This window comes from Myodes glareolus, chromosome 5, assembly GCF_982192425.1.
Source record: "Myodes glareolus chromosome 5, mMyoGla1.1, whole genome shotgun sequence".
Classification (NCBI taxonomy): Eukaryota; Metazoa; Chordata; class Mammalia; order Rodentia; family Cricetidae; genus Myodes; species Myodes glareolus.
The window spans coordinates 11,941,037-11,953,480 of record NC_142030.1 but is presented as its reverse complement, the minus strand read 5'-3'; the positions used below and the strand labels follow the sequence as shown (position 1 = coordinate 11,953,480).

The 12,444-nt window shown below is 39.2% G+C and overlaps 1 protein-coding gene across 1 annotated transcript in view; it reads left to right on the top strand.

The window, feature by feature from the left end:
* Positions 1 to 12,444, top strand: part of Aida (axin interactor, dorsalization associated) — a 36,577-nt gene that overhangs the window by 18,181 nt on the left and 5,952 nt on the right. Inside the window, exons 5-8 of the mRNA XM_048439532.3 lie at positions 4,738 to 4,801; positions 5,022 to 5,125; positions 9,513 to 9,635; positions 12,134 to 12,256. Coding sequence (XP_048295489.1) covers positions 4,738 to 4,801; positions 5,022 to 5,125; positions 9,513 to 9,635; positions 12,134 to 12,256 — 414 coding nt within the window. The remainder of the gene's footprint in view (positions 1 to 4,737; positions 4,802 to 5,021; positions 5,126 to 9,512; positions 9,636 to 12,133; positions 12,257 to 12,444) is intronic.

Below are 12,444 nucleotides of genomic sequence, written 5' to 3'. Positions count from 1 at the left end.
TCCATTATCATCATGGCAGAGAACATGACGGTGTGCAGGCTGGAGGAGTAGTGAGAGTCCTACATCTTGCAAGCAACAGAAAATCTACTGAGACCCTGGGTGGTATCCTGAGCATAGGAAACCTCAAAACCTACCCCCACAGTGACACACTTCTCCAACAAGGCCAAAACTACCCTAACAAAGTCACACCTCCTAATACTGCCACTTCCTTTGGGGGCCATTTTCATTCAAACTACCACAAGCATGCCTGTAATCATTCCACTTTGAAGGTGGAGGTGGGAGGATTAGGAATTCAAGTTTAACCTCAACTATGTAGTGAGCATAAGGCCAGCCTGGGCTACATTAGACCCTGTGTCCTCTCATTTTCCTAAGGGAAAACATTCTTTGTAGCTGGTGTAGCTTTCAGTGTCTTTCACATATTTTAAGGGTTGATTTTTTTTCCCTTTTATTATTATAAAATATGGCTTCTGTGTCAACTAATGTTAATGACAAATGTCATTCTCTTTACTGTAATACTACGTGAGTGATTAACTGCTATTTACTGAGTTAACAGTTTACTGTAATCATAAAGTGTTGACAGAGGTTTCTGTCCTACCCAATCCTGCAGCCATTCAGTCCCAAAAAAACACACAGAGGCTTACACTAATTATAAACTGGTTGGCCTATTAACTCAAGATTTCTTATTAACTAACTCTTGCATCTTACATTAACCCATAATTCTTGTCTGTGTTAGCCATGTGGCTTGCTACCTTTTACAGTGAGGCATTCTGATCTTCCTCTGCGTCTGGGTTATGACTGCAGACTGAGCCTTTCCTCTTCCCAGAATTCGCCTGTTCTGGTTACCCCACCTATACTTCCTGCCTGGCTACTGGCCAATCAGCATTTTATTAAACCAGTACAAGTATAAATCTTTACAGAGTACATTACCGTTGTCACACAGCACTTCTCCCTCGTTTTTTTTCCAAAACAAGAACTCTGAACTAATTTCCTTTGTTTAGCCTTTTTCCTGACCATTATTCATAGCAACTTGTAACTAACACTCTAAACAAAGACAAACATCCACAATCCATTTTTGGGAATATGGGTGTAGTTTTCTAGGCTCCTGCTGATTGGGGTCTCTTATAATCTTTTGGGGACCTAAAGAAAATTTAGAATTATGGTCAAGTCCTGACTGGAATATTCTTTGAACTTGATCATCTCAGGCAGCAATCTTGAGGCTGTTCTTGATTTCAGAAGAAACTTCAACAGAGGTCCTCTGACATGTTGGATCATCTGGGCTATCCGATCTCATCAGAGATTTTTCAGAGGATCTTCCTTATTCAAACCTGATTTTTCTTAACCCAGAATGAATCCATAGCCTCCCGTTTCCTGTGGAAACAAAAACAAAACCTCTTCTCCAAAGTAACGTATCTTTTGACTTAAATTTTGAAGTCAAGGCATTTTCAAAATATATGTTGGATTAATCTAATAACATTTATAATCAAATGTCTTTTAGCAGCTGTTTGTTCTTCCTCAGTCATCAAACAATTCAAAGACAACAACATACAGTATCCAGACTATCTTTTCAATCTTCACATCACTTTATTTTAAACTCTATTTCTTTTATTTTTAATTTTTGTTTTGTTTTTAAGATAGGGTTTCTCTTTGTATCTTTGGTTGTCCTGGAATTCACTCTGTCCTTGAACTAACTCTCTCTCTCTCTCTCTCTCTCTCTCTCTCTCTCTCTCTCTCTCTCTCTTTTAAGGACTTTAATCTTTTTCTTTTTTTCTCCCAAGCATACATATATTTTTAAGCACACTGTAAACTGTTCAGAGGATTTTTTTTTTTGATCTGGTTCTATCTTACTGTATATCTTTCTTTTTCTCACCACATGAGTCTTTAATTTGCTAAGCAGTATGGCTAAAATTAAAGCCATGGTTTTGACAGCTAAATCCACTCCATTCCTTAGCTTTCTGAGAGTCTAGCTTCATGTTAGAGGTACTTAGGGAGCCTTGTTTATTGCCACAATTCTATGAAGTTTTAAAGTCCCTGACACCACCAAGAAGCATGCTGTTGGCTATTCATAAACACCATTTGAGTGTTTGGTGGTGGGACCTCTTAAAAGAGCTGCAAGGTTTTTGCAGCTAAAGCTAAGTCAGGAAGCCTCTCTTAAATTAGATGCTTGCCCCTAGCAAACAGAGTTCACCTGAGAAAATGCTGCTACCAAGAAGCCATGCTTAACTCTGTTCTTTTGTGTCTAGAATCCCTTCCCAAGCTCCCTCAGGTTTTATGTTGATGTAGTTGGCCATGTTGGCTCCATTTGTTATCCATCTTTAGAGGGGATGTTACTATGCTTTGAAAAGGCAGAACTCTTTGTGAGGCGGAAAACACTAGGATTCTAGTCAGTCACAGTGGAAAGCCATGGCAAATAGTAATTCATGCATAACAGTGCGGGTTTATGCTTACTCTGTTTTTAAGCACTGAGACCTAAAAACAAAGAAAAATGAAAAAGACATTTATAAAATACAGATACTTGAAACTGAGTATGGTTGTGTTCAACACTTCAAAATTTCCCCTGCATCTCATATATATTCTTTAATTTTAGTTCTCTCAGTAGTCTGTAAAGGAAGTGGGATTTCCATTTTAGGACTGGGAAAACTAAGTAATTTACATGACTTTAAAATAGTTACACACTTTCGTTGTTGGAATTGCAAGGCAGACGTTTTATTTAAATCACTTTGGTCTCTGATAGTCTTTTCTTGCTTATAAACTTTCTATTTTATTTGAAGAAGTCAAACCCACACTGGATGTGGTGGGGCATGCTTGTTCAAGAGGCTGAGGTGGTTTGATTGCCATGAGTTACATAGTGAGTTCTAGGCTAGGTTGGGATATAGAATGAAACTCTTGTCTCAAAAATAGCAAGCCCCCCAAAGCTCTGCTTCCTTCTCTGAGCCTTTATTGCTCGTTTCTCCAGTACTGCAAAGTTCCAACCCTGCAGTGACTGTGGGTGATGCCTCTATCCTGGGTCACAGCTCCAGTGTCTTCTGACAGCAGTTTTGGACATTGACCCTGTGGGTTCCAGCTGCTCCACTGTTTCTGTGTGTCTGTCCTAACAGTAGCCACATTTACACATTTGCTTATCTACTTGTCAGCATCCATGATCTGCTTTTCTTGAGTTTGGTCTAAGGTTCGAATGAGAGTTTTGGCTGAGTGTATATCTCAACCTCCAACCTATCACAGCCAGTGTGCAAGTCTAAAGATTTCATTTGAGGATGAACTCTAATCTGTCTAGATCTGTAGAATGTTAATGTAGGTAATAAGATTTTATTATAAGAGAGGCATCAGAAGAACAACCTTTCTGCTGCACATCTTTCCAGTTTTATGCTGTTGAGGGGACATTTACTCCAGACAGAATAGAGCAGGATGTGTTGCTCCTCCCCTGTCCTCTGTGATGCTGCTGTTTAGCTTCCCACATTTGTATATTATCTGTCTATTGGTTGACATGTTTGTTGTTTGTTTCTCATGAGTTTGGCTTAAGATCCTTTTAAGAGTTCTTGATCATGGTGTATCTAAGAGTTCTAACATTGTGGTCACTAAGTACATAGTTAATTGAGAAAAAGGAAGATAGTGGGAGGGTGAAGGTAAGCTAAAGAGAGAAAGTAGAAACCAAAGAGAACTGTGACTTCTGACATTTTTTTTTCACACTGGATTCTATGAGTGCACATATAAGAAGTTGGATAAAAACTGACAATCATTGGAGCATGTCCTGCAATTGCCCTCTGGATACCCTCTTTAGAGACTATTTGCTAAGTACCAATTTGTCCACCTTTTTCAGCTCTGAACTATATGACTGCAAAATTACAGGCTGAGTGTATTGAGCACTAAATTCCAGGACAACAACAACCTTTTGTGTTGTCCATTTCATGCTGTGGATTCACCTTCTTGTAATTTGCAGCTTGTTACTGGGACCCTTACATAAGGCTGGAAATGAAACATTGAGTTGTAGACTTAGAGTAATTCTGTAGACCCAGCAGCATTGCAGAGCATCTCCCTCCCTCTAAGCTCACATGCCCAAAGGGAGCTGTAAATGTAACCACAGCCAGGACACAGGTACTATGTGGAGTACAGAAGTTTCCATACTGTCTGGAGACTTCTCTTTAGGATTTATTCTACTCTGTTTATGTCTGTAAATATATAGACATAAGCAGTAAATTTCATCATAAAGGGAATATGAGATGTACAAATGCCAACATAAACCGTATCAGTTTGGTAACATCCTGGAGAAAACTCAAAACAGATGAAGATATGCTCCTGTATCTCTTTAATTGTCATCTTTGATGTCAGGAGGACCCTGCATTTCACCCAGGATCTTGTACACATTAGGATGTGTTTTGGTGACCTAATTTTCTCAGACTTTCTGCAAACAAGTACAGTGGCTCTGGAATGATAATCTGGGAATTTGAAAATATGTTTAAATGTTCATGGTAAAATTTATTAAAAACTAGCTCTGTGAGCTAAAATTTAGTTTTTTATAGAAGAATTCATGTTTCTGCTGGGTGATGGTGGCACACGCCTTTAATTCAAGCACTCAGGAGGCAGAGGCAGGCAGATCTCTGTGAGTTCGAGGCCAGCCTGGTCTACAGAACAAGCTCTAGGACAAAAGCTAGTTCCAAAGTTACACAGAGAAGCCCTGCCTCGAAATTAAAAAAGAAAAAAGGAAAAAGGAAGAATTCATGTTTCTTTGTCTTTTTATTGCAGTCCTGAAGAATATTCTTACATATAATAAAGAATTCCCATTTGATGTTCAGCCTGTCCCATTAAGGTAAATAAGTGTTTATATTCATCTTCTGCTCTTACTGTCTTCTTTATACCCACTTTTCAGTTATATTTGATATCTTTGGTATGATTGACACCAACACTGGTAACAATATGTTAAATTCTTATAATACTCAGCATCCTGTGGAACAGCTGCGAGTCCTTGTTGGTGTATTAAGTATTCTAGCTCATTGTTTAGTTTTTTTCTCTCTCTCTCTTCCATGTAGACGAATTTTAGCACCTGGTGAAGAAGAGAATTTGGAATTTGAAGAAGATGAAGAAGGTGGTGCTGGAGCAGGCCCTCCTGATTCTTTTTCTGCTAGAGTTCCTGGTGGGCATCCTTACACAGAACATGCACTATTTTATCCAGTGGGACATTTGGTCTGCTAGTACAGAGTGAAACCTCTCCAGAGCCCTTGCCAACTATAAGCTGAGTTCCATGGCCAGACCACTGTCCGTGGTTATCTCAGCACACAGTGTGAAAGGGTCCTCTGCACTAGTGGTTCTCAGAACACATGTTAAGTGATTCACCAGGACTCACAGCTAGAAGCTATGCACAAGAACACAAGAGCAAAATTAGCCAAAGGAAAAGGCATATGGACCAAATCAGAGGAAAATGGGTGCAGAGTCCAAAGCCCCTTTCCCTGTGCTGCCAGCCACATAGGCAGAATTTAATTCCTACTGTATCAAGTTGTGATAGCATTGTGAAAGGTGAAATGTCTGCTTAGAGATTTAGCACACACAGCTGCTGTTGTTAATTGATCACAGAGTCATTTTCTACCTACTATAGACCAAAATTACAGGTTTCAGAAGGAAAAAGTGTTCAGCACAAGCTATACTGCTCACATAGTTCAGGTATTGTAAGATGAGCAGGACAGATAGAAATCCTCATCAGATCCAAGATCCCAAGTGCCAGCCTGTAGCCAGAGGCTTTTCTCTGTCTCACCTGGTCCCGCTGGACTGGTTTCTCTCCCGCCCATTGGTCCCCCGCAGCTGCTTAGAAAATAATCATTCAGAGGCTTAATATTAATTATAATTGTTTGACCGATGGCTCAGACTTTTTATTAACTAGCTCTTACAACTTAAATTAACCCATTTCTATTAGTCTATATTTTACCATGAGGCTTGTGGCTTCTTAACTCACATCTTACTTCCCCAGTGACTGCTAGTGTCTCCCTAACTCTGTTCTTCTTCCTATATCTCTGCGTGGATTTCCTGTCCTGCTCTGTTCTGTCTAGCTATTGACCAAATCAGCTTCTTTGTTAACCAATGGTATAAAATATATTCACAGCATACAGAGGGGTTATCCCATAGCACCAGCCACAAGCCAAGCTTTGTCTTGATCCTGCAGTATCAGCCTGTCTCTGTGTTATATAATCAGTCTTTAGCCAAATTGTGGTTGGTATAACTAGGCCCAGGTGGGCAGATACTGGAGCACTACCTTCATCTAGGAATGAAGGATATAGTGAGTTGGTTTTTATTTGTGGAAGAGCTTGGATAAGGATCTTTTCTCCCTGTGATTATAAATAACTTTAGGGAAATTACATACACATAGTAGCTGTTGCTGCTGACATGCCTTCTTGCGTACAAGATGTTATTTCTGGTCTGTTTTGCTTTTGAAGACATGATTATTTCTATATTTTTTAATTTTATTAGATTTATTCAATTTTCAAAAACTTTCATGTGTGAGTGCTTTGCCTACATGTATGTATATGCACCATATGCATGTCTAGTACATACAGAGTGCTTGCCACTACCAATGTTGAGTTAAGCACAATTTTCATTTTTTTTTATTGTATATTGGTTGTTTAGCCTACAAGTTTGACTGTACACATACTATATGCATGCAGTGCATTTGGAGTCCAGAAGAAGGCATCAGGTCCTCTGGGACGGGAGTTTCAGACAGTTGTTGAGCCATCATATGGTTGCTGGGAATCAAAGCTTGGACCTCTGGAAGATCAGTCAGTGCCCTTAATCACCAAGCCATTTCTAGCCCTGCTAGTTAAGCATATTTTTCTGTAGGCTTTTTTAAAAGCACAAACTGTGAATGAAGAAAGCGATTAAGAAATCTGACTGTGGGAGATGCCATTGCAGAGCAGTCCTTCTGGCAGCCTGGCAGCAGCAGTGCTGACTGTCTTCTGGAAGAAGAGTAGAGGTCTGATAGGTGTGGAAGCATTGTGGTGCCCCTGGCATGCCGTTATGTCTGTCCTGCTCCGCTGCTGCTGGTGAAATTCAGCAATCTGCACTTAAAATGTAGACATTTAAATGTATATTTTATGTTTCAGTATAATGCTTTTTAAAAGAAAAGCCACTATTAAGCTGTTTATAAGACATGCAACCAGAACTTTTTCTAATGTATTAGAAATCTCTTACGACTTAAATAAAGGACATTTCAAGAGAAATGTGGGAAAAATAATTGAACACCCTCTTCAGGAAGGAGAAAATCCAAAACCATGATCTAATAGAAAGCTGTGACACACTGTTAGCCATCAGAGACCATACAAGTTCCAGTGAGGTCAGTGCCTCGTCACACCTAAGTTGATTCAAGTGAAGCATCTGACAAACAAAGTGCCCATGTAGCACAACAGTACCCACTCTACTGCACTATTGGTAGGGACAGAAATGGAACATCCATGGTAGGAGCTGATGACATTAGCAGAGACCATGTGACTTAGGAATTCCTGTTTCAGAGAAGTTTGTATGAGAATATGTTCACCACTGTGTGTATAGTAGTATTAAAAAATCAAAAGTTGATAACTCAAATGTCCATTAACAGAAGAATTAGGGCATAAATTTCATTATTTATCTAATAAATTTTATATAATTGCATGAACCTTTTTTGTAGAAGAACTCAACTAATTATAAGTACTCCCATTTCTTTCATAAAATTTCAAAGGTACTTCTTACCTTTCTGAAGTTTGTGTCTGAGTCCAGTGAAAAGCACTCGTACTATAGGTGTCTGTATTTGTCATCGGACTGTCAAAGACAGTGTAGACAGTCGTGAATTTTTGTGTATATGTCCACAATTTCTCCTGTCCCATTAAGTTTTGTTAATGAAATACTGCAGTGAAGGCCATCCCTCACTCTTACTTTTGTGTTGTCTTGGTATTTAAATGAGGGAGTAAGATTAGGAGCTGGTGTGGTGTTTTGCTCCTATAATCTAGCACAGGGGGACTGAGGTTGAAGGGTTGCCTTGAATGTGAGTCAGCCTGTGCTACATAAGTCCTTGTCCCCCAAAACAAACACCAAACCCACCAAAAAATTGTTAACACATCTTAAAACAATTATTTTTAATAGCATTATTATAGTATTCATATAAAGTTTGCCTACTATTTGTTGATTCTTGATTTATAAAGAATCTATTTAGAATTTATAAATTCTAGATTTATGAAGTGGCATCCATGACCACATTCCAGTTTACATTTTCATTATCCCCCCCACCCCCCAGTTTCCTCACACCTGTTCACTGAATGAATCAGGTGTTCATTTTAGAAGGTACTGAATCTTGTTCTCTGGATTCTTCATTGTTGAAAGTAGGGTAGCAAGCACATTGTTGAATAGAAAGGAAAGATACCAGCCAAATCCTATATAAGTGTTGTATCTGAAAGTTGTTTAACTTCTGCACACACGCTGGGTTAAAACTTACCTTTTTTTAAAATTTTTTTTTGAGGGTTGGGGTGCTCTTCTCTTTTGAGTAGGTTTTAGTTTCTTTGCGGGGGCGGGGGGCATGGTCTATGTGTAGTGTATGCTTGCCTAGTGCATGCACCTAAGCCATGCACACAGACTTGGAGACCAGAGCAGAATGTGGAGTGATGTGGAGTGTATTCAGCAGCAGCCTCTACCTTATTCTTTGAGACAGAGTCTGAACTGGAATCTCAGCATTTGAGATTGGGACTCCTCTGCCTTTCTCCCCCGTACTCTTAATGCTCAAGTCACAGGCAAGTGCAAGCATGTCCAGCTTTTTACCCAGATGTTCTGTATTCAAAGTCAGCTTGCAGAGAAAGCACACTTACCCACTGAGCCATATCTCCAGCCCAGTCTTCTAGCTTTAAAACTTTAATTGGTGAATTGCTCTTACAGTTTTATGCTGCCATTTCCTCTAGTACTAACTTCTAAGAATACATCATGCACAATAGGATGAGGAATAGATAGGAAATTAGGCTTTAATAATCTACCTAATAATTGAATCTCTGAATATTAAACTATAAATTAGTAGTAACTGGTGGATTTTCTGGTCTACTCTCAAACTTCTCAAGCTTCAGAATAACAGAAAATACTTCAAAACTGTTGTTTTTTTCTACAAGTTCATATTGAGATATAAGGTATATCTTTACAAGTATACTGAATATATGTATTATGTGGATTGCTATATTATCAATTTTGTGGCAGCTTAACATGAATTTTTAATATGCTTGCCTAAATAATTCTATTTATGGTGTTTGTGAAGTATGGAGTACAGATTTATCTTACGTATAACTAAGTATTTGTTCACAGAGAATACCACTAAGTTAGGTGTGATGATATTTGCCTATAATCTCCATACTCAGGAACCTAAGAACATCCTCAAAAACAAAAAAAGGAATGATACGGTGTTTGAGAGTGCTTGAAAGCAAAAAAAAAAAAAAAAAAAAAGCCTGCCTGGTTGCTAAGTTACAAGGAAGTCTGTGTCTCTGGAATTATCGGCAGCCTGATTTTTACTCTGGTTTCTCTGTTGTCAGGTACTCTGTTGCCACGGTTGCCCTCAGAACCAGGGATGACGTTACTCACCATCAGAATTGAGAAAATCGGTCTGAAAGATGCTGGGCAGTGCATCGATCCCTACATTACCGTCAGCGTGAAGGGTGAGGAGCTCTGGGTGTGGTGTTCCTTCTGCAGAGGTCATGCTGCTTTCCACTTGGAGTAGTTGTCCTTAGAGTGGCGCCTATGTCTGTCACAATTCATTGTAATTCGTTTTATAATGATAGGAAATCCCTGGAATTGATCCTTACCCCTTCAGTGAACGCTTCTGATAGATTTAATAAACATATTTTTAAATATGTAGCTTAGACTCACTTTTGCTTTTGAGCCTGTCTTTGTTTTTGTATTCCATGCTCCAGACCCGTCTAGGGAACTGTTTAACCATGCACAGTCCCCTTAGCAGAGACAGCTTCCAGGATACAGAATTAGAAATAGTCTTCCTCTTCCACAGGAATGTAGTTTGAACGGCCCTCTGGCCCTCTGGCCCTCTGATTCCTACAGCAGGTTTCTGTAAGGTGGATGCTGCAGTGGAGGGTGAAGGTAGAAACCAAGAGAGGGTCTGTCCATATGTCCAGACTCTGAGAGCCTTTGCAGAACAGTAAAGAAAGTTATCAGAGTTAGAAAGTGTGGTTGTTCCTGTTCCTAACAGAAAATCCATATGGTTGAATTCTTTATTGTTGCCATACCTGTCACACAGTACCTTATCCCTGTACACAGTACCTTATCCCTGTCCACAGTACCTTATCCCTGTCACACAGTACCTTATCCCTGTCCACAGTACCTTATCCCTGTCCACAGTACCTTATCCCTGTCCACAGTACCTTATCCGTGTACACAGTACCTTATCCCTGTCCACAGTACCTTATCCGTGTACACAGTACCTTATCCGTGTACACAGTACCTTATCCCTGTACACAGTACCTTATCCCTGTACACAGTACCTTATCTGTGTACACAGATCTTTATCCCTGTACACGGTACCTTATCCCTGTCACACAGTACCTTATCCGTGTACACAGTACTTTATCCCTGTACACAGTACTTTATACTTGACATACAATACTTGTTATACAGTGCTTTATTTTCAAAACACTTAGTCTTTAAAAGTAATTATTGAGTGTCAGGCCTACTGAAGCCTGTGATCTCAGTTTCCAGCAGCTGAGGCAGGAGAATCACTTGAACCCAACTTTGGGGAACACATGACAAAACCCTGTTTTAAAAAAATTAATAAAAACAGTTATTATTCAATCAGTAAGGTAAAGTCATCATTATCAAGAAATAGTTACACAATTCATGCAAGTGATTAACATTAAACTACAGTTTGAAGCTAAGCAAAGAACCAGATGTGGGCTGAAAATAAGTGGAGGCTACTTTAATTACTTGTAGAAATAAATTCACACCCATAGGTTCATTAGTAACAATTAAAATAAAAAAGACTTTAGCCACAGAAAATAATTTTAATAAGCATAGGCCATGATTGACAATGGTAATACTTTAAGGCATTGATTCTCAACCTTTCTAAGGCTGCGACCGTTTAATACACTTGCTCATGTTGTGATGACCCCCAACCATAAAATTATTTCATTGCTACTTCATAACTGTAATTTTGCTACTGTTATGAATCATAATGTAAATATCTGTTATGCAAGATATCTGCTATGTGACCCCTGTGAAAGGGTTGTATGACACCCCCAAAGGAGTCATGATCCACAGGCTGAGAACATAGATAGCTATCAAATGTGTAAAGTATTTGTACTCCATACATTGTTTATAAATCATTTGCAAAATGAAATAACTCATTCAGGAAGGTACTCAGTAAACATTAAATGCTGAATGGTATGTAGCAGATGTTAAGTTACTTTTGCATGTTTGTTGAACTGAAACAGGATTTTGTGTAAAAATCTTTTGAGAACTCCAATAATAACATGTACCAAAGTACTGTAGTTTCCTAAGACATCTTTGTTGAATAATAAATATATAAACACTTATTTGTTAAATAAGCCTAATGCAGAATTTGATTAAGTAGGGTTCCTGGATCCAGGAAATTAAAGCCATACCCAGTAACTTAGTATACCATCTGGTTGTAGTAAATCAGTTATATTTTAGGAAATATAAGCAGGATGGAAGTACTACGTAGAAATTTCTTCACTGATGAAAGGGAATTTTTGGCAGCTTTCGTGCCCATCTGACTGTGTGCAGTGCAGGAGGTCTGTCTTCATTCTACATCTAAGGCCTTTCCAGCCATGCCCTTGATCAGTGTTGCAAAATAGGGGTCAAGGGCCACAGCACATAAACATAGCAAAGTATGTTCAGTCCAGGTTCTTACTGCACGTAATAGAATGGCCTGTGCTCTCAACAAACAGGAAGTTCTTTCCCCTCTTAAAGATCCAATTTGATCTTCTGCAAACTTAGTTTTCCCTTTTGTGGGTTCCCATCCTCTCAGTTCAGCTCCCCCACACAGCCGTGGAGAGCAGCAGTTCCCAAGACCCTTTTCATACAGGGAGGCTCCTTGTGAGCCCCAGAATCCCTCCCCAATCTCACCTCCGCATGAAATGGTGCCCTTAATGTGACTGCCTCTAAGTGGAAACTTGTTTCTCTCTAGATTTGAATGGCATAGATTTAACTCCTGTGCAGGACACTCCTGTGGCTTCAAGAAAAGAAGATACATATGTTCATTTTAATGTGGACATTGAGCTCCAGAAACATGTTGAAAAATTAACCAAAGGTTTGTGACCATAATCTTTCTTTTTCTATGAACAGCACTCATTTGGGAGGGTATGCACAGTGGTCCCATCATAGTCCACATCTGGCAGAAGTCAGTGTCACCTGGTTAGTTGATTTGAAGAAATCCAAATAGTAATGTTTTTTAAATGTTGAAATTAGGTGGTGTGTTATCTGGTTGTATAATGACAC